The 22,553-nt window shown below is 36.1% G+C and overlaps 3 protein-coding genes across 10 annotated transcripts; all 3 read right to left on the bottom strand.

The window, feature by feature from the left end:
• Positions 1-3,639: 3,639 nt before the first annotated feature.
• On the bottom strand, positions 3,640-10,453 carry LOC123893664 (nuclear poly(A) polymerase 4). Of its 8 annotated transcripts, none has more exons than XR_006803526.1 (13): positions 10,092-10,425; positions 9,909-9,986; positions 8,929-9,036; positions 8,062-8,124; positions 7,812-7,973; positions 7,044-7,157; positions 6,876-6,938; positions 6,458-6,787; positions 6,198-6,362; positions 5,326-6,039; positions 4,889-5,233; positions 4,272-4,315; positions 3,640-4,181 (listed from the first exon to the last, which is right to left on the bottom strand). XR_006803526.1 is itself a non-coding variant. In XM_045943434.1 (13 exons), exons 1-13 carry the CDS (start codon positions 10,236-10,238, stop codon positions 4,174-4,176), a joined length of 2,193 nt encoding a protein of 730 aa, XP_045799390.1. In that variant the 5' UTR covers positions 10,239-10,453; the 3' UTR covers positions 3,640-4,173. The 8 variants fall into 8 exon arrangements, 4 of the variants coding, with proteins under 4 accessions (XP_045799390.1, XP_045799391.1, XP_045799389.1 ...); XR_006803527.1 differs by having other exon boundaries at positions 4,272-4,311; XM_045943434.1 differs by having other exon boundaries at positions 4,272-4,311; positions 5,033-5,233; positions 10,092-10,453.
• Positions 10,454-14,690: 4,237 nt separating this feature from the next.
• LOC123893663 (early nodulin-93-like) lies at positions 14,691-16,165 on the bottom strand. The gene is made up of 4 exons (XM_045943432.1): positions 15,941-16,165; positions 15,454-15,515; positions 15,305-15,380; positions 14,691-15,048 (listed from the first exon to the last, which is right to left on the bottom strand). The coding sequence occupies exons 1-4, from the start codon at positions 16,053-16,055 to the stop codon at positions 14,948-14,950; spliced, it is 354 nt and encodes a 117-aa protein (XP_045799388.1). The 5' UTR covers positions 16,056-16,165; the 3' UTR covers positions 14,691-14,947.
• Positions 16,166-16,371: 206 nt separating this feature from the next.
• Positions 16,372-18,140, bottom strand: LOC123893555. Its single transcript, XM_045943290.1, has 2 exons — positions 17,138-18,140; positions 16,372-16,394 (listed from the first exon to the last, which is right to left on the bottom strand). The coding sequence occupies exons 1-2, from the start codon at positions 18,138-18,140 to the stop codon at positions 16,372-16,374; spliced, it is 1,026 nt and encodes a 341-aa protein (XP_045799246.1).
• Between the last annotated feature and the right edge of the window lie 4,413 nt (positions 18,141-22,553).

The following is a 22,553-nucleotide window of genomic DNA, read 5'->3' as shown; positions in this document are numbered from 1 at the left end:
CGGGTAAAGGTTCAATTGTGTTGTCTCCAAGTCTAACCCTTAAAGATGTTCTTCATGTCCCAAATCTATCTTGTAGTCTCATGTCTGTCAGTAAATTAGCCCAAGATAGAAATTGTCAAACTAATTTTTTCCGTACTCATTGTGTTTTTCAGGATTTGAACTCGGGGAAGATGATTGGTAGTGCTAAGGAGAGTGGAGGACTCTACTACTTCGACATTGAACCTGAATCACAACTACCTTCCAAACCAATAAGTTCATGCTTTGAATCTTTTTTAGTTCTGAATAATAATAATGATGATGTTATGGCATTCACGATTAGGTCATCCTAGTTTTCCTTATTTAAAACACTTATTTCCTGAGTTATTTCGTAATAAGGATTTGTCTTTGTTTAAATGTGAAGCATGTGAATTTGCAAAACATCATCGTTCTCATTTTCCATTACAGCCCTACAAACCATCAAAACCTTTTTCTGTTATTCACAGTGATGTTTGGGGCCCTAACCGAACGAGTACACTTTCTCATAAAAAATGGTTTATCAAATTTATAGATGATCACTCAAGAGTTTGTTGGGTGTACTTGTTAAAGGGGAAATCTGACGTTTGTCAGGCCGTAAAAGATTTTGTTAAAATGGTGCAAAATCAATTTCAAACAAATATTCAAGTATTTAGAAGTGATAACGGCAAAGAATATTTTAACACAATGTTGAGTGATTTTTTTCGTGAAAATGGAATTGTGCATCAAAGTTCATGTCCTAACACTCCCCAACAAAATGGAGTTGCAGAAAGGAAAAATAGGCACTTGTTGGAGGTGGCTAGAGCTTTACTTTTCGCAAGTAAAGTACCAAATTATTTGTGGGGTGAAGCAGTTTTAATTGCTGCATACTTAATTAACAGAGTGCCCTCCAAAGTTCTTAATTTTCAAACTCCAATTCATATTTTCAAAGAATGTTTTCCTAATGATCGTGTTTCAAACGATTTGACCTTAAAAATCTTTGGTTGCACTGCATTTGTTCATGAACATAAGAATATTAGCAAACTCGAACCGCGTGCTATAAAATGTGTTTTTGTTGGGTATTCTCCAACCCAGAAGGGATATAAATGTTTTGATCCAAAAAACCAGAAAATGTTTGTCACCATGGATGTTACATTCTTTGAAAACAAACCTTTTTTTGACACGCATCTTCAGGGGGGGAATTTAAATGAAGATTCGTTTCAAACTGAGGACATGAGTTTTTTTAATAATTTATCTTTGCCGGTATCACAAAGTTCTAAGACTTATACTTCTGCACCAACGAAAAATGGCCATGATTCTTTATCTAATCCTACTCCTGTTATGAGTAGTGAACTTGGTGAATCCGAGCCTAAATTTTCTCATGAAGAAAACAATGAGAATCTTGAAAATGATGATAATGGTGATCTAATTGAAATGCCACAAAATAATGAGTCATATAAAGATAATAGGTTTGAAGCAGGAAACAAGACTTGGAAAGGAAAGGTTTTTGTGAGAAAGAATCACAAAGAAAGTGATGAGTCCACATCTCAACACTGTCATGAATCTGAACCGGGGGATGATCAACTTCCTAAGAAAAGAAAAGGTAAGTCTATCTCTGTTTCTGAGAGTCGTATTTTGTATCCTGATATCGATGATCCTGTGGCTGTTAGAAAACCTGTTAGATCTTGCACTAAATACCCATTGTCCAATTTTATATCATATTCAAATTTGTCTTCGTCTTTTTCTGCCTTCACCTCAAAATTGTCTAGTGTAGAGATTCCAAAAAATGTACAGGTTGCTCTAGAAGTTCCAAAGTGGAGGGAAGCTGTACTTGAGGAGATGAAAGCTCTTGAAAAGAACAAAACCTGGAGTGTTATGACACTACCGGATGGCAAAAAGACGGTTGGATGCAAATGGGTGTTTACTGTGAAGTATAATTCAGATGGGTCAATCGAAAGGTACAAGGCTCGATTGGTGGCTAAGGGTTTTACTCAAACCTATGGTATAGACTACTCAGAGACTTTTGCTCCTGTTGCAAAATTGAACACTGTCAGAATTCTCTTGTCTCTTGCTGCTAACTTAGATTGGCCCCTACATCAGTTGGATGTTAAGAATGCTTTTCTCAATGGTGATTTAGAAGAAGAAGTATATATGGACATTCCTCCTGGCTTTGAAGACAAGTTTGGATCAAATGTATGCAAACTAAATAAGTCTTTGTATGGATTAAAGCAGTCTCCTAGAGCTTGTTTGAAAAATTCACTTATTCCATGAAGAAACAAGGGTACACTCAAGGACAAGCTGACCACACCTTGTTCACAAAGTTCTCCCAAGATGGAAAAATTGCTGTCCTAATTGTTTATGTTGATGATATCGTCCTTACTGGAGATGATATAGTTGAAATGGCAAGAGTAAAAGAGAAATTAGCATTAGACTTTGAAATCAAGGACCTGGGATCCATGAGATATTTTCTTGGTATGGAGGTTGCTCGATCAAAAGATGGTATTGTAGTTTCCCAACAAAAATACATTCTAGATTTATTGAAAGAAACAGGAATGAGTGGATGTCGACCAGCAGATACTCCCATGGATCCTAATGCAAAACTTTGGGAAGAAGGTAGTGTTCCTGTTGATACTGGAAGGTACGAGAGATTGGTTGGGAAACTGATTTATTTGTCACACACTAGACCTGACATTGCTTTCTCGGTTAGTGTAGTAAGTCAGTTTATGCATTCTCCTTTTGAGGAACATCTTGAGGCAGTCTATAGGATACTGCGATATTTGAAAGCAAATCCTGGAAAGGGATTATTTTTCAAGAAGACTAGTGAAAGAAATGTGTTTATCTTTACCGATGCTGATTGGGCAGGTTCGATTACTGATAGAAGATCAACCTCTGGATATTGTGCCTATGTTTGGGGTAATCTTGTGACATGGAGGAGCAAGAAACAAGGAGTTGTAGCAAGAAGTAGTGCAGAAGCTGAGTTTAGAGCTATGGTTCAAGGTATATGTGAAGGATTATGGATCCACAGAGTCCTAGAAGAGCTTAAGATGAAAATTGAGCTTCCATTGAAATTATACTCTGACAGTAAAGCCGCTATTAGCATAGCTCATAATCCAGTTCAACATGACAGAACCAAGCATATTGAGATCGATCGACATTTCATAAAAGAGAAGTTAGATGCCGGAATCATATGTCTACCTTTTGTAACTTCAAGTCAGCAAACTGCAGATATCTTAACCAAAAGTTTGGCAAGACCGACCTTTGAGCATTTGATCGGCAAGTTGGGCATGATAGATATCTATGCACCAACTTGAGGGGGGGTGTTGGAAAATATTTAGTTTCCTAGTTTGTTATTTCTAGGAGATTCTAAGCTTATCTATTATTTCCTTTTATGTTTGTACTCTTCCTATTTAAACCAGCCTTGAGCTGAGGAATAACACACAACAGTATTCACATATTATTTTCTACAATAATTATCAACCAAATTTATATTCTTGGCTCTCCACATTACAACTTTATTTTGGCAACACATTAGAAAGTCAGTGTAATATGTGCAATATGTTACAAGTCTACACTAAAACAAAATACGGAGCGGATTAATAAAGAAAGCAATATGTAGATAGAAGAAAACACCAGAACAATGAGAAAAAATCGAAAGACCAGCAAAACCCTTGCACAGATTGATTTCTCCTACCATCTAGACTTCCATATTGAATGCCATTCAAAAAAAAAAAAACAGACTTCCATATTGAATGCCGCCAAAAATATGTTTCAACATTTTCTCTACTGAACCACTTGGCATAATAGACTATTTGATTACATTTTCATTACATGATATCAACCACATCACAAGAAAACAACAAAGTTCTCCCACTCCTTGGTACATAAATATGTTAAGTTTTATGAGATGATTCACGGTTCTGAAGATGGATTGAGCCCATGTTTTACACACAACAGGATGTGACCGCACTTTCAAGCATCTCCATCATGCTGTTCATCAATGTACACAAATGACCATTGCAACACTCCCCAAAACCTTAATCTGATTAGCTTCCATCCTGACTGTTCAAATATGGCTTCTTTACACATTCCCATGACCTACCACAGCAACAGCCTCAATATAGAATAAGGTTTACCAGCTCCCAGCAACTTCCATGATTCACCTCCATGTGATGCACTCCAAACTCATCCTCCTACAAAGCCAAAACCAAAAGAAACAGTATTTTTACACTTAAAAGAATTCAAAGGCATGCCTTTCACAAGCTTCTACAAAAAATTCTGACCTAGTCCCATCTTCAATTTATACACTCCTGAGTCTGACATCTGTCTATACACAAGATGGAAAATAGAAAGAACAACAGTTAGAAATCCAACAAAGCAATCATACAAAATTTAAAATAAAACAAAAGGAAGGTCTGGTCTCTGAGCCCCTCTATACACAAAACAAGTCAGGTTGTTAAGCACAGTTACTGGAAACATAGCACGTATAGTGGTGCAAGACCTGCGACCACATATTCACTGGTCAGAAAATTGATTATGAAATTCAATTGCCATGGAAATTGATAGCCAAATTATCTTGAAGCAAATGGCGAATATATATACAAATGTAAGAACAGTCGATCATAGTAAGACCCAACAAGATAGGAATTGAAAAGGGACAGACCATATTCTGATTTAATATATGTCAAGTGTTAACAAGCTATATCAAAGGGGGGGAAATAATCAAATCAGTTATTTCTTCTGAACGCCCAAGAAACATAGTATTCTTGTGACCGTTGATAAAACAAACTTGTGAGAATAGTATTGTTATAATATTAGATCAACTTTACCACGGACAAAACGGGAAGAGATTAGAAAATTCAAAACCTTAAACTTCTTCAGCCACCATATTTTGAAATACCTATTCAGAACTTATCAGGATCAGCCACACAAACATCACCCTGCAAAGGTCCCTGACCTTCACTATCTCTCAGACTTCCCAGTTTTTTTTCACTGCCATCCACAACAGTTCCTAATCCAAAAGTCCTCAAATAAAGAAACTCACCTCACAATTGAGGTTCTGGGTGCTGGCACTTGGTGCATAATCCGAACATTCAGCCCTGGTGAAATTACAAGCTTTGTCCAGTTGTTGATCCATTCCAACAGCACCCTCTTCCCAATTTGCCAAGCTTTTTGTAGATGTAGTTTCTGCCCTTTCCAAGCAAACAAAAGCCAGGTCCCGAGCTTTATCCCCATTGACTCCATTCTGAAATGGATCACCAACTTCTAAGTAAGGAATTTCACATGAACCAATCAACTTCCCAAGGGAAAGTTCTTCCGCTGATTCAGCAGGCTTACCTCATTCAGAACTTCTAAAGCCTTTGATTTGAGCTTATCATGTGTGGAGCCAACAAAACTTGTTCCATTTATCTGCATGTCACCTACTTCAGTAATTGCACCACTTCCTAAGAGTCCATCGGATGACTTGATTTTACAATTGCTATCGACATCTTCCGTTGTTGATCCATCTTGCCTAACCCCTTCAATACACTCAATACTCATTTGAGGTGTACCACCCGATTTACTAGTACAACTTTCAGGTGAAACACACTCTAGTCTCTGTGGGCTAACAGATGTCCGCTTCTCTGGTTTATCTGGCTTCACATCCACCATTTCAGAGTTATTCTTCCTCTTGACGCACCTTTCAGAAGAGCTAGATCCAGAGTAGCACTTTCTGGTATCATCACCCATTTTCTCAGTTGCATGGTTTATATGCCTCGGCATTCGAGTGCGTTTGTAACCATCTGGAAAAACAAATGCAGGGAGCTGCTTTCGACGAACATGAGAAACATAAATTTCCATCCCCGGCTTCCAATAACCATACGAAATAATTTCTTGTCTGAACTCATCAACCGTTTCACGTATATCAAATTGCTGTCCTTCTTGACCTCTTACTCCCTCTTTTCTTTGCAAGCCCATGAAAAATGCAGAATGTGCACAGGGCTTGGACGTGTCTGCATACTCATGTGGATAAGGATGACACTGCAGCATCCCATGGGTATCTCGCTCTATCTGCTCATAGATAATTGAAAAGCATGTATTAATATACAGAAGAGGGGGGAAATTGTTAAAAAACTCCAATCAGATATCTTCAACAAATAAACACAGACATGAGACATGGACTAAATTCAGACGAGGAAAAGCCTCATAGAAGACTGACAAGATTGTACCTTCAAGGTTAGCTGTCTCAGACGGGATTCTACCCAACCTCTCCACAAAAGTAAATCATCAGCATCTAATGCAACTATGTCAACTTGCAAATAGTTTTTATATGCCTCAAAAAAGACATAAGGCTGAAAAAGTGCACTCCACTGTGATTTGTTAAGCTCAATTTCCTAACAGTAGAAGTATCAATCAAATAACGACAATCATAAAATTTAAAAAAAATAAAAATAAAAAAAAAAAACTTATGGAATAATAAACCGCTTACGTCACAAATCTTGTTGCCACAGCAGAACTGTTCCATCATAACACGAAGAGTGCTTGTTGAGACATTGTAGCTGGAATTCATGCAAGGGTATGCCGGAGTAATTATTGGCATAATATGATACCTGTCCCTATGGTTTCTGCGAGGATCCCATATAGGTAATTGCAGTTCATTCTCTTCTATAGGGCATAGCATTACAGGGTTTGGCCACCGCCATTGTGAATAGACCCTGAAGAATCTAGAAACCAACATACTGGGGATTGCATTAGGGTAAAGCTGGCAAATTCGAGCAACTAAAATAGCCCAGTTTACACCTCCAAGGAATCCCGTAACCTAAACACACCGAAATAAGATAGAAACATGAATGCTCGTACCATTGGTTATTTAAAAAAATTATTAAGGTTGTAAGTGCAGTTCTTACATTTGAATAAACACCGCGTCTTTTGGCCCAAAACTTCAAACATCTCAGCGTAGTTCGGAAGTGCTATCATTGTCAAGGGTTAATGGAATATCAAAATAGTAAGATAAAAAACCATTGAATAGAATCTAATATATCAATGAAACCAAACTGATGAACACATATATTAACCTCAACATTTGGAACCAGTTTAAGAATCTGATCTGCCACTCGGCAGCCATTTAGACTTCGAACAGTTTGCTCATCAACATCATACAGAATGGAACCATCTGAGATATCAAGATCCTGTGGATAAATGTGTTTCAAAATGATATTAAAGTAAAACCAAGTTTTAAGGGAAAATAGATTCGAAGGGATGATATGAGAATGAACAAATGAGAAGAAAAAACAAACATAGAAATGTGTTTCTATCTTAGGAAAAAACTCAAACGCAAAAGGCAACATAAAAATGGAAAGCAGTAACAAATATAGCCCTATTAACAAGTTTATCCAATAAAATGCATCAAGCTCAACAAACTGCATAAAAAAAAAGAACAACAATTAAAACACACATTTACCAAACTTATGTGCACTAAATGAACGCTGGCACACTAATCTATAGTATTACATCGAGCGATAAAACAACTACCTCCCTATGTTCTTCATAATTCCAAGAAGTCATGCTATATATAGTAATATAAAGTAGGTGGCAAGAGGATAAAGATTCTACAGTTCAAATCAAGCATGCCAAAAACAGAAAAGAAAGATAAATAATAAAGACTTGGTACAAAGAATTAAAACATGATTGCATTCAATTTCATACACCGCAAGAATACTAAACTTCATAAAGGAAGAAGTACTTGTGTTACAAAAGCCCTCAAACTCTTAACCTAAAAGACAAATGTTTCGATAAAATTTAGCAGAACATATAAAGGCCTGTGAATAAGAAACCAAACTTACTTCTGGCACAACCAAAATAGATATACTTGCATACAGCAAATCTATAGATATTCCCTGGAACTTGAATTTCATTACTGGGACATGTGCATCAGGAACTGGGTGAAGTTCGGTAACTTCTTCCATTTCAGCCAGGATGTTATGCAAAATGATGAAGAAGTCTTGCTACAAAAGAGAGATACACTAGCTAAAATATAAACGATGCCAAGGATGTTACTAAATTGAGGAAAAGTAACCAGCTGCAACGTGTCACCTCTCGATTTACATAGGAAGGACCAATGCACAAAGTGTCTATGTCCGCTCCAGGTCCGTGAACCTGCAAATGCTTGAATTGTTGTAATACCAGCCAAACACTTATAGAACAACAACCACTTATAGACAAAAGGGGATTTCATAAAACAGGAATATCATGGCTCGATTTACTGTCTGCTTCTATTTGTTTAGAACAGAACAACATTTTCTGTATTCCATAAAACATGAATATTATGACTCATATACTATCTGCTTCTATTTGTTATTTAAAGAATGGAAAAAAAAAACATTTTTTGCTGCAAGAATGTTCTAAACCAAAAGAGATGGAGACGGAGGGAAGGGAAGTTGTTTACATACATGCAGTACGGAAGATTGAGACATTTTATGATAAAATTGGAAATAAATTTCAATGGAAGTTGTGCCCTACCATTAATTTGTTGACAATGACTAAAACATTATTATTGTTACAGACAAAGAATTGATATAATCAGACTGCGAAAAACTACAGACCTGGGAATTACAAATTAATGAGATATACTCACCAGCATAAACCAAAAATACATCAGGTGTCTCTTGAGAGGTGGGTACTAAACCTTAAGGTTTAAGTATATTCTAAACTCTTAGCCATTTACAACAACAATTCTACAAATTTTTCCAACATCCTCATGATTTAAGTTCCTTCCATTATATTAAACCCATTTTGCTGTCAATTTCTACAATGAATCAAAGCCAGACAAATACACAAGCCTTGAATTGAAGTCCTCCGCACTCCAAATAATCAAGAGAAATTAGCAACTGTTTCATTCATAAAGTTTTCACAATATGCAAGCACTAGAACGAGTAAGGAAGTTAACACTAACAGACTCACCCCTAGTCGGTAAGAGCCAAAAGTGAAAATGACAGCATTTGCATCCTCAACCATCTGATCTGTGTAGCCTCGTTGGCGTGTCAACTGCTTCACCCAGCTTTTCACGATCTGCATTGCAGGTTAACCTTATCATAGTAAATAGAGTGTATAACTGTAAAAAATTTGAAGACCAACTATGACATTTGGATTTTTTTCCAAATATGACACTCATAGCGGGACCGGGACCGAGGGAATGTACTGCAACACAAAGGCTCTGTTTGGTAAGTCCATAATTTGAGCTTATAGCTTATAAGCTCATGTGACAAAAAAAACCCTGTTTTGGTAAACATTTTTGAAAAAGAGGTTATAGCTTATTTGACTAGCTTATAGCTTATTTTTCAAACGTTATTTCAAGTAGCTTATGACCTTATAGCTTATCATTTTTTCTTCCAATTTTACCCCTTTCATCTCACATGAAAAAAAAAAAAAATATTGTATTAATTAAATATATCTTTTTATGTCATTTCATACTTATAAGCTAGTTCAACCACAAATTTTACCAAACACTACAAATTCAATCAGCTAACCTATTCGCTACGAGCTAAAAACTAGCTTATAAGCTATTCGCTATAAGCTCATCCGCTATAAGATAGCTTATTAGCTATTCGCTATAAGCTAGCTTATCGGCTTTCCGCTATTTTTTTAGCAAACAGAGCCAAAACCAAAATTCACAGTGCTTCTTAAGGACTTGAAGAAAAATAATTACATTACCAAAAAAAGAAGACAATCGAATAAAATAATAAAAATACACAAGAGATAATAATAATAATAATAATAATAATAATAATAATAATAATAATAATAATAATAATAATAATAATAATAATAATAATAATAATAATAATAATAATACATAAAACAACTGAGTAATTAATTTAATTGTTGAAATTGAAAACCAACATAAGCTAATATAGAAAATCAAAATCTAAGAAGTAAATGACCTGATCGAGGCGGCAAAGAACCTCTTGTCTACTTGCAGCTTCTTCGTTGCTCTCATAAAGCCCGGAATCAACCAAAAACTGAAGTAAAAGAAAAAAAACAAATGAAATTTTCATTACTTTATATATACATAGAAATAATGCTAATACGTGGAAGTAAACAATTGAATGAAGAGATGAATCAACCTTCTCTAATTCGGTGTTACGATGGCGATCAGAGTCGGTAGGACCAGCAAGGGAGATAGGTTTTGTAAATCTATCCTTGTTAGCTTGTTCTTGTTGCGGCGGCGGTGGCGGTGTAGAACCACCGTTAGGACTTACGGAAACCACCATTTCGAATTAGATTTGAATAAATCAAAGGCAATACTATGAACCCTAATTTTGCATGTTTGAAATCGTTGGTTAATGGAAACGCGTTTTTGGATTTGGGATTTGGGAATTTGGGGTTTGGGGAAGTCAAGGGAGCGTTTGGGAACAATAATTGAATGTGAATGTGAAAGCGCTTTTTATTTAACGGAGTGGGCTGTTAACGTTGTATGTATCTACTCCAACCAATCCACACCTGTCTTTCTTTTCCATTTCTTATTTTATTTTTTATCTCACTTGAAATACATTATTACAGCATTATTATTTTTATTTCTTTTTGGTATTCTACAGATTACATTACTCCCTCCGGACACAATTATAAGCAAAACTCACATTTTAGGTTCATTGAAAAAATAATTTATCTAGTCAATAATATAGATTTGATACATTACTTTTTTAATAAACCTAAAAAGTGATTTTTTATTATAAATTATATTCGGAGGGAGTATTATTTTAGTCCAAACTTTTTTTAATTGAAAAAACAATAATAAATAATAATTTTGTCTTGTTTTGAACCAGAGAACTTTCTTTCATCTCATCAAGGTCTATGACTTCGCTAATATCTCAAAATAGTCTGACTTAAATCTTTCTCAATTAGTCTATGGTGGTTAAATGTTATCTGGATAGTGATAGTCAAATTAGTCTATGGTTTTGTCCATTTTTTCTTAAAATAATTTTTGACATTTACAATGTAATGTCAAATTAGTCTTTTTCTTAAAAAAAAAATTAATGGTTCGGTAAATTTGAAGATTTGGGGTTTTCTTCGGAGAAATATAGAAATTAAGGACTTGTGCAACAATCATAAAAGTTGTGAGAGCAAAATAAGATGAGTGAGGGAAAAAAAGAATATTGGAGGAGTATCGGACAACAATGAAAATTTTGAGAAAATATTTGAATGAGTATTTTGAATTATCCAGTAAAATTGGGATTTAATTCATAGGCATATTAGACATAAATCATATTGTTAGTTAATATTTTCGTCTCAAATGCAATTGTGTCCAATAGTGAAACTATTTGAACTGAATTTTTTTCCGTATGGATAGAAGAGAGTTGAAACTTATTTGCTTCGATGAAATTTCTGCCATAGAAACATTATGGATGAAAGCTCATGGGATGTTTCAATTTGATAGAAGATGATTTCAATTCAATTAATTCAATTATTTTTCTACACTTTCTATCCCCTCCAATTTCTCCTTAACAATTTTCAATTGATTTTTACTTTATTGACTAAATGACTTCTTCCAATATCGTGTTATTGAATTTGTGGTCGAAGTTTCTCGATGTTTCCGATTTAGTACTGTTTTCATCGTTGGTGAACTGCTATGAAAACTAAACACATCTTTGAGCAATAAAAAATCCAATCTAAGAGGGGAGAAGTTTATTACTAACAGAGAAACTAACAGAGTTAATAGGAGGGGAGGTTGGTGTCTAGTTGAAAACTAGAGGAAATGTTAAAGTGTTATTTAGGAAAACCTCAAGGTGAGTGTAATTTACCCTAAAAAATATGTGAGACATGTTATCTAGAGTTGTCAAAACGGGCGGCCCGACCTATTTCTGGTCGGTTCGGTCGGGCTTCGTCGGGTTGGGCTAAAAAGTCCGGATAAAAAATGGGCTGTCAAAATTAGTGTCTGAGTCCGGCCCGGTACAGGTTGTCGGGCTTTCGGGCCGGCCTGATTTATTTTTTATTTTACTTTTAGTGTTCAAACTCAACATTATAAATAGGATCAATAATTTGTCGCGCGCCCTATTTTTACTCATCTGTTACCTATGATTTTATCGCGCCCTATTTTTACTCATCCTCTACTTACGAGTTTTCTCGTGCGTTGTATTTTTACTCATCCACTACCTACGACTTTCTCTCGCGCCCTTTTTTTACTCATCCACTACTTATGAGTTTCTCGTGCGCCCTATTTTTACTCATTCGCTACCTACGAGTTTTTCGGGTGTCCTATTTTTATTCATCCGCTACTTAAATAGTAAAAATGAGAAATTTGAGGACGAAACACCGTCCGCTATTTAAGTAGCGGATGCTATTTAAGAAACTCGTAGGATGGCAAACCGGAGAAAAAATCAGGCTTGGTGGGCCGGCCCATTCAGACTAGCCCATTTTAACGGTTCTAATGTTATCTTTTGAAAAGTTTGAGATAATTTATTCAACAATCAATAAAAATAAAACCATAAGTAAATTTATGTAGTTTCCACAAATTAACTTATACTTCACTTTATCAAAAACAAAAAAACCTATACTTCACTAAATTTATTTTTATGGCTAATTTTTTTTAACTGTTGGATAATCATAATCTACTCATAACGGTAATCAGGAAAATAAAATAAAATAAAACAATGTTTTGGTTTTTGTTAAAAAAAGAAAATTGGTTGTTTCGGTGGACTCCACCCCTATACCAGTTTGGTTTCATTTCATTTTACGTAATACTTTGGGAAACTAATTAAACTCATCAAGTTCGAGTCACTGTCACCACCATAGAAAATGGAGAAACAATTTTTGTTGACTCGGATTTTTTTTAACAGCACTCAAATGTCTCTTGTATTTAGGACTAGAAATGTTTACGTTGTGTCCTCGTGAGCTTAGTTCGGTTGGTAAGGACATCGCTTATATTAGTCGAGGTTCGAATCCGAGACACTTCACTTATGTACATTTAGGACATAGAACGGAGAGATCCTAATGTTACTCCATAGAACTAGAACGGTTACACCACAATTTTTGTTTACTCAATTTATTTTTTTCAACAGCACTCAAATGTCTCTTGTATTTTGGACTAGAAATGTTACTTTGTGTCCCCGTGAGAAGCTCACTTGGTAGGGACATCTCATATATTGTGTGATAGCCGGGTTTGAACTCGAGACACTCCACTTCTGCACCTTTAAGGTGATTTCTATCCACTAGGCTATTAGACAAACAAAGAAAAGAAAAGAAATGTTACATTGTTATTATAACTGCATGATGTGTTTTTGTTTTTCTCTTGCTTTGTGATTGGAAGTTGAAATGCCTGTATTTGTGGAGTAATGTACTATTGCTTGATGGAATTGATTAGAGTTTTAGAGTTTTGTGTTAATTGTGAGCCTTTCTTGTGTCACTTTAATGCAAGTTTAGGACTGTGTCTTGGGTTTCAATTGTAAACTATTCATAAGCTTTGAAGCACGGAGTTAGTGTGTGTGTTTCACTCAAGAGCTTTTAAGCGAGAGTGGAATCTAGTTTCTTAGGAGGTTGTCTCCATCTTCTGATCGTTATTAAGTTGACAGCAACACAATACGTGTTGTTAGAGGGAATTAGGACGGGATCTCATATCTTGCACGGGTAGTGTCTAGGCGACAAGTCAAGTACCGGGTGTTGGTCGAGAGCTTTGAACTAAAGTTATTATAGTGGATTCATTCCTGGATTGGTATCCCCCAAAGTATGTGACGTTGCACTGAACTGGGTTAACAAACGATCTGTGTTATTTACTTTTCTGTTGTTTATCGCTTTATTATATTCAGCGTTTATATTGCTACAACACTTGATGTAGCATCTTGCGTAGCATCTGTTCACTGCGTGCCGAAATTTCAAGTTCGAATTATATTTTTGCGACAGACTTATGATCAGTTAAATATTGTATATCTATTTCATTTCAGGCAAGCTCTTCAGTTGTACAAGATTGATGTTGGAACTGTGGTCTTGGAGATTATTAATACAATTATGTTTTTGCTGTTAGTTTTCATGTCTTTCTCAAATTCCTATTGTCATATTGATTTGTCATCTTTCAGAGGGGATCATCTAAGTCCTACCATTGATGGAAGAAGTTTGATGTTGCTCCCAATTGAGCAAACCGATGAACTTGAGTCACGTGGAAATGACATTCTAGTCAATCTGCTAGCACCACATGATCCATCGAAGCTGAAGTTTATTATTTGGTCCATATGTTAGTGTGATGAAGTGAAGTGAAGTTTTCTTGCACCTTGCAGGTTTTGTTCAGAATCTTATACAAAAGCAGAAACATATTGAAGCTGTTAGATTCATCTGTGCTTATAACATGGAAAACAAGAATCAATCAGTTGATCTGTTGTGGAAACATGTGGAGAGTGTAAAAGTGATTTCTGAGAGCAACTGCACGAAAACTAACCACATTGAAGCCAAGGTTTGTTTTTCTTATGCATATTCCTTTCTATTTTATGAAACATTTCACACCACCTTCATGTTAGTTATAAATAAGTTTAATGTCAACTCAGGATAAGGCAAGAGACCAATAAATTGCTACTCTGGAAACTGTTCTATAGTGTATTTCGGATAACAATTTAGAATATGTGGATTTACTCAACAAAATTCAAAGAAAAATTCTTGACTAAATAGACAGAAAGGCCAATAGCGTTTGTATTTGGAGGTTGGGTCATCTTCTAAATGTTCAATGTTCAAATCAAATCAACTTTAACATCAAATTCAAACAGCAATTAGAAACTAAAAAGTTTACAATAGCTCCATACTACAACTTTTTCTTATAACCATGTTATACGTGCGAAGGATTCACAGCTTGCAAGAAATATTGGTTCTCTTCCCTCAATTGAGTTTTCTCTTGGAACTACTACTAATTGCACTTAATTATGTTGAGAAACCAATCACTAGAGATTGATCCTTAAGATTCAAGGTAGGAATGGGGCGTGAAATAAAAAACCAACTGCATGCATCATTTTTCATGCTTCAAAGACTCTTCGAGCAGCAGGGAATGTTTTCTTGCACACGCCATGATAGTCTTTTCAGCAACGATAAAGAATGATGCAACGGATACTGCAAGTAAAACAAGAGACCACTATATTACCAAAATGAGGGACAATAAATTTGTTTAAATAAACAACTAATGGGGTATGTATGATATCACAACGAATTTGTCAAAATTATGGCGAGTCACCATGATTTTATGGAAGTTACATTATTTATCAAACATTTACTTGTATGTATAACATAAGTGATTGAAGTGATCTTGTAACAATTATTTTTTCATGAGAATTTGTAACACAAATTTAAGCTGAGATGATATATATACCAGAAGATATGATAAGTGCCTGAGCCGTATAATTGAGGTTTGCCTTTGCCCACGGAATCATCCGAACTGCAACCAACTGTGAATTTGCAAAGTGCAATATTAACAAATAAATAGAACATAAATTCTTAAGGATCTAATAAATTACGTACTGTAGGTACTGTACTGGCCACACATCCAATTCCAGCTCCCTTGAATCCAGCACGCACACCTTCTGTATATTAAGAAAAGATCAAACGTAAAATTCATGTTTAGAGTCATATGTTGGGGTGTCCGGGAGAGCTCAGAAGAAACATCGGGTCAAATAATCTAGGATCATAAGAGAGAGACGTGGCATCTTCATCCATAACCTTACGATATTAAGTTAATGAGTCACCACTCTTATGAATTCAACATTCTTTTCATTCATAATCAATGTGAAACTCAACCACTCGCACTTGAAATCCAACAGAGTCAGTCATACAATTCACAAGCAATACATATAGGCATAGTCCAATAGTAGTATAGGAAGAAAATAACAAACTTGAAACATACACAGAAAATTAAAACTCTCTTGAACTATGATTCCCAAAGATCCTTGTCAAATCCATTGCCAAAAAATAATAAAAATAGAAATTATAATAAAATAGTCATAATTACCAGCTGTACATTGGTTAGACCTCAAAATTTTTTGCTCTTCAGCAGGAGAAGCAATGAACAAACTTGTATTTTTGTTGGCCACCCACATGTCTCTTAGTTCTGATGGAATTCCCATTGCTTTCACTTACTTGATCACTTTCACTTCAAACACACTTTGTTTCTTTTTGCTAACACTTCCTCTGCTTCAAAATCAGATCTAAACTCTGTACTAATGTTTGTTTTGGTTAAGTTTATATAAGATATATTGATAATTGTATAAGATATTATTATTATTATTATTATTATTATTATTATTATTAATTTGTATTATATTTATTTCATTAAGAGGGCTGCCTGATACAATAAGTTAAGATTTTCATTAGAATTTTAATACAATAAAATGTCTCTTTCCTTCCTTACACTCTCTCTTTCATTATTGTCTTCTTTCACTTTTATTCCCTTTCTACAAAACAACCTGAAATATTAAACATAGATGCATGCATTTGCATTTTATTTGAGTAATCTCCAACCAATAATAAACCATTACTTCAAAACTTTCCACCTAATCTCCAATGGAATAACAATCTAAGCCCCAATGCATATTTTCCACTTAAATATTGCACCGCACCATGTGTTGTTTTGATACCACCAAAGGTACCAGCACTGACATATATACTAATAAAAAACGAAATAGCAACATTAAATAGCATTTTAACACTATGCCAGTTGATTGCAATAGAATGAGTTAGACGTTTACAATGTGTCCACATTTAGTGTTAGGCAATGCTGTTAATTTTTTACAATGTTTTGGGCTTTCATGTGGTATAATAAGCTACGAAGCTCAGACACTCCATAAGCTATTAAATTTTTACAATGACGTAATTTTTACGGATACTTTATGAATATGTGTAAATATATATCTTTTTTTTTTTTGAACCAAACAAACTTACTGCATTTCATTAATTATCAAAAGCTCAATACATGAAGGAATAATCTCAAATCTATGGAAACTAGTCCAGGAATTGGCCGCCCTAACTAAAGTGTGAGCAACCGAATTCACTTGTCTCCTAATAAACTTAACTTCAAAGTTCACACATGATAACATAACAAGAATAATTTCATTAACAATTGAAAGAAACTCTGAATTGCCTCGCCGTTTGGTACGAATAGCATCAACCAACACTTGAGAGTCACTTTCAAACTGGACGCTTTCAAAACCTCTATTCTTAGCTTCATTCATAGCTTGCAATAGTGCCCATGCTTCACCCTCCTCTGTTGATAAAGTCATTTGTTGCCACTGCGTAATTCCAGCCATAAACTCACCAAAATTATTACGAAAACAAGCACCCATTGCGGTCCTACCTTCACCGACAAAAAATGCTGCATCTACATTGCACTTTAACCATCCTATACGAGGCTTTTCCCACCGAATGGTGCTGGCAAGCGGGACATCATGATCATCGTTACTTCGCAATTTATGAACGGCAATCCACTCGTTCCACTGATCAAACGCAGTCCGGCCAACTTGGATTGGGCTTCTAACATTATCGTTCCAAATTTTATCATTCCGGTTATGCCATATACTCCATAACAACATAGCCACTCTACCTATAATAGCGTAATCCTCATTCCGACACAAGGCAAACATTCTATCTGCCGCACTACCTTGCTGACAGGCTGCGGAACCCAAGACAGCTGATAGTCCAGCTGCTTGCCAACTAGATTGAGCAGAAGCGCAGGTGAAAAAAGCGTGTACATCATCTTCTACCTCATCTTCACATAATGGACAATGAACATCACAATCAACATGACGTTCTAATAACCGACGCCTCGTTGGAATACATCCCCTACATAACCGCCAAAGAAGATGACGCGCTTTATGTGGAGCATGCGCTTTCCATATTTCTTTCCAATTGTCGTTCACATGGTATTTATCATTACGGAAAATACACTTCATAGCAAGCTTGTACCCGAATTTTACATAGTAACACCCATTTCGTTCCTCCTCCCAAACCATTTTATCCACATAAACTGACCCAATGAGAGGTGTTGCAATAATCCTCTCTGCCACCTGGACTGGGAATAACATGCGAATTTTAATCACATTCCAAGCTTTATAATTATCTATCATCAGGTCCCTAACAAATAAGTTATACATTCCTTCAGGTTGAGGCGAAGGAATCCAGCGTTCTCCATTCCCACGTAACCAAGGATCCGACATGACGTGTATCTTGTCACCACCACCAATCCTCCACCTACACCCAAGTAAAAGAACCTGTCTAGCTTTCCAGATACTACGCCATGCAAAACTAGGATTATAGCCCAAGGACGCATCCAACAAAGTAGATCGTGGAAAATACCTTGCTTTAATAAGCCTAGCCACCAATGTATCTGGATTTTGTAAAATTTTCCATGCTTGTTTTGCTACTGTTGGATATTTGTGTGTTGGCCTCATTTTGCTAAAACAAATATACAAGCAAGATGTTAGACCAAATGTTTCAACATGTTGGGTACAAAAGATGTTGGACCAAATGTTGTAACATGTTTGGGTACGACAGTCAGATTGCCCAAATCTCGCGCATTTATTACACGTATCTGCTATATATGGAAATCCACTCTACAAACGTGTATATCAAGATTTGATCTGATCAAGACGTTATTAGTGCAGATATCTTATTATCAAGACTTAATGGAATGATTCAACACATTGTTTATTTCCTAAAGAGGATCAACTATTTTAGGAAAGATTTTATTAAGGTCTGATTTGCTTAGCTGGACGTGACTCAAAGACCAGCTGTGTTCTGAAGCTTATCTTGGAAGATCAGGAGCGTGCTAGCTCTGTCTATATAAAGAAGACTCAAGACCAAGATTTTAATCAACCGAAACCATTGTTTCATCAAAGATGTAGTCTTTAGGGTTTCGTGTCTTTAAGCCACTCTCTAGGAGAGTTGGTGTAAGTGAACCACTCGGGTTGTGAGATGGTCACTATGTCCTCACTCAGAAACCTTTAGGTAATGAGTTGAGTATTGTAATATCTCTGAAGCTTTTAAGCAAGGAGATAATGTTTGTATTTTTAATTGTGATTCTTACTTGTGGATTCTATAACACGAGTTAAGAACTGAGTTTGTTATTGTAAGGTTACTCCTAAGCTTTGAAGTACGGAGTTTACCGTGTGTGATTCACTTGAAGCTTTTAAGCAAGAGTGAAGTAGTGTCTTGGTAAGTTGTTGCCACATCATTCCCAACATTTTATAAACAACACAGGTTGTGTTGAGTGAGTGGAAGTGAGATGGGATCTCATGTCTAGGAGTTCCTAGGCAGAAGTTACATGAGTAGTGTCGAGGTCATAAGGCGTAAACCTAGGATTTGCTGGAGGTCTTAGTGTAAGACGTAAACCGAGGGTTTGCTGGAGGTCTTAGTGACTAGAGCTATTAGTGGATTTCCTTCCTGGATTGGTATCCCCCAGAGTAGGCAGGTTGGCTGAACTGGGTTAACAATTTCCTGTGCAGTTTATTTACTTGTTGATTTTATTATGTTTCGTAAGATGTTCCAACATTAAGTATGACATTCTCTTTAAATTGAATGTTGGAACATCTGATAAAACATTATTTCTCAGTATCCGTTTTAATGTTATATGCCTTGCCGTGTTATTTTTGTCAGACCAGATGTCTCGACATTCTATACAACATCTGGTTCTGCTATACCAGAATTTCAATTGGTATCAGAGCAGGCATCCTGTTCTGTTTTCTGGATGAGATCCTAGGGAAGATACTTTCTGGTTATGGGCAAGAAAGGAATACTGAAAATTTGTTTGAACTTGGAGAAGTTCACATTGATTGAATGGTCCCTAGAAGTGGAGGATGGACTATTCATGATAGGGTGTGTATTAGACCTATCTTTTGTTGTTCAGGCGTGTAGATCTTGTGATGAGTTGTTGTATGGTTTGATTTATTTTCAAACACGTGTTATTGTAGTGTGCCTGAAGTTTGTTGAGGAGTTTTGTGGTTTGAATTCCGCTGCATATATATCTGATGGAAAACTCCTGGTGGTTTTGTTTGTTGAGGATGCACCACTCTGTTCTATGATGTAAGCCCTGGTGTGGTGATGCTCGAGGAGAGTTTTTTTAATTAACTTGTTAGAGATGCCAAAGATACTTAGGGGTGATCTCAAGTCCACTCATAAAGGCACTCATGTATGAGTTTGTTGAAAAGGGGTCTGAAGGAAGTTATGAGCAATTTATTTTTGCTTTCAACTCAGAAAAGTCAACTTCCAGTGTCTTTGATAAAGGATTTCTTGGTGTGTTTCGTTAGAAGGGAATTGATGTCTTACCAGATGTTGGAACATCTGACGGAACATCTGACGAGCAGATTCTGCAGAATCTTGTTGGATGACAGTAGGGCATGGCAGATGCTTGGGTGCTAAACAAAGTGTGTGTTGGTTACATATGTTTGGAACCTTCTCCTGACCTGGAAGAGGAGGCATCTGTGTCTGAGATGGTTTCTACGCTAGAAACATATCTTAGATAAGTTTGTTGGGACACGATCAACATATGGTTGACCTCTTGGGTTAGTTCATGTCTGATCCAAGTAAGTGATAGTTGAAGTTGTGTGCAGTGTTGATGTGTTATCTGATGTTTTAACCATGCATGTTATATTCTTATGATGATATCTAGTTGTATGAATGCATGATTAAACAAGGAGGATTTATTATTTTTGGGACCAAAGAATTATGGTTCTCTTGTATTTTTGGTGAAGTTAATTCTTGACCTTGTGCGTTAAAGATATCTTTTGAATTAAGATTGACGAAGTTTTTACTTCCCTTCAAGATGTGTGTTTGCGTTAAAGTGAAAGGAAGTATATGTTGCATCCCTCTCTCCATTGTCTGGTGCGCGCTAATAAAGGGAAATCCATCTGATGTAGTTAATGCTTCCACTAAGGTCACAAGTGAGTTTGTTGATGAGTCTCTCAAAGGATCTGTCTCTGAATATGATGTTGTGTCGTATGTTGGCACATCTTTGGCACATAAGACTGATGTTGTGCTAAGTATTGTCACATCTGTGGTACCTGATATTGTGTTGGATCAAAACGTTCCAGATACCTGTTAGAGGGAATCTCCTCTATAGGTTCAGAAGAATGGCATCAAACATCTCAAAGTAAGATAAGAGGTTTGAACATTAGAAGAAGTTTTTGAGATGTATAATATGCATGTCCCTGCATGTGTGGATGATTTGATATTGAAGGTTGATCAACTACTGATGGTTGATTCTCCTGTGTCCCCTTGCAAGAGTTATGGAATACTATGGTATCTCCAGACCATAGTTCAAGATGAAACTGATGGGATTGAGATTGATGTCAGAATTAATGTTGAAACATCTTCTCCAACATCTGCTTCTTCAGCCAAGGAAGCTGGTTCTACTCAGGGTGGAGTACAGGGCCAAGCAACTGACCTAATCTGGAATGATTTTTTGTAGAATAACTGTCATGAGTGGATGTCATCTGTTGGTGCCATATATGTGCAGAAGAATGATGTCAGATCTAATGTTCTACCTTGTGTGAGAAGGTGTTTTGAAAAACCTGGATGATCTGCATTGATGGTACTCTATTGGGAGCTTATTGAAGGATGTCTATGCACAATGAGTCCTTTTGAATGATGATTTATGAACCAATGTAATTGGGTTCCAAAATCAGAAGCTGGTGTTTCAAATGATGTTGTAACAGCATATTTACTGATGGCTGTTCTGTGGAAGGTGCTTGAGACTTTGCATGGGAGTGCTCAAGTTGTGTGGTCAGAAGACGTGTTTCTGACTATGTGAATCAGAATGTGGAGGTTCTGATCTTGTTTTAATAGTATGCTCTAGCAATGCATGACTATTTATTCCACTAGTATCAACAACTACTAGTGAATGTAAGGGTAGAAGAATATTGTCAAATACTGAGGTTTGATAATTGTCTTTGGTTTTCTTCTGTTGCAAGTCACTCTAGAAAAGAGTTGATAATCAGGATCTTAGTCAAGCTTTTAAGCAAACTGAGATGTTTTGGAGGTTGTGAGTGACTTTAAACCTTGTATGCATGACATCCTGCTTATTCAAAAAGTCATGATACATAGTGTGGTTCTGCTAGGACATTGATCAGATTTGTCCTTGTTAAGTGAAGAGGTCAGAATGCTTGGATGTATTCTCAAGAAGTGAGAGTATCTGACTCAGAATCGACTCTACTGAAGGAGTTGGTGTTGCCCTTCAACATGAAATCATGAAGTCTTTCACATGTTTTCATTTAGTGCTCGAGTTTTCATCTTCAGCTGGAGCCCTGATTATCTATGACAGGTATAGTCATGTGTTTATCTGTGGATTGCATTGGTACATATATATTGTCTAGAGTGTTGTACAAGCTTCTGGAGATCTTTGCCTCATATGAGAATATGATGTCAGACAACATGTTGTGACATTATGAAATTATTAACAAGGCATGGTTGATTCTAGTCATGAAAAGCTGAATAATTATATCAGTTATTCACATATCTCTCGGGTGGTTAAATGGTTGAGTCTGGGAGAATTTATTTTTCTCTACAGTTTTTTTTGGAAGGACTTTCCAGGAGTCTTCATTATTGAGAGATGTCACAAATGTGATATTCAGATG

The sequence above is a fragment of the Trifolium pratense genome, linkage group LG7 (genome assembly GCF_020283565.1).
Source record: "Trifolium pratense cultivar HEN17-A07 linkage group LG7, ARS_RC_1.1, whole genome shotgun sequence".
Taxonomy (NCBI): Eukaryota; Viridiplantae; Streptophyta; class Magnoliopsida; order Fabales; family Fabaceae; genus Trifolium; species Trifolium pratense.
This window is presented reverse-complemented; position numbering and strand designations above follow the sequence as displayed.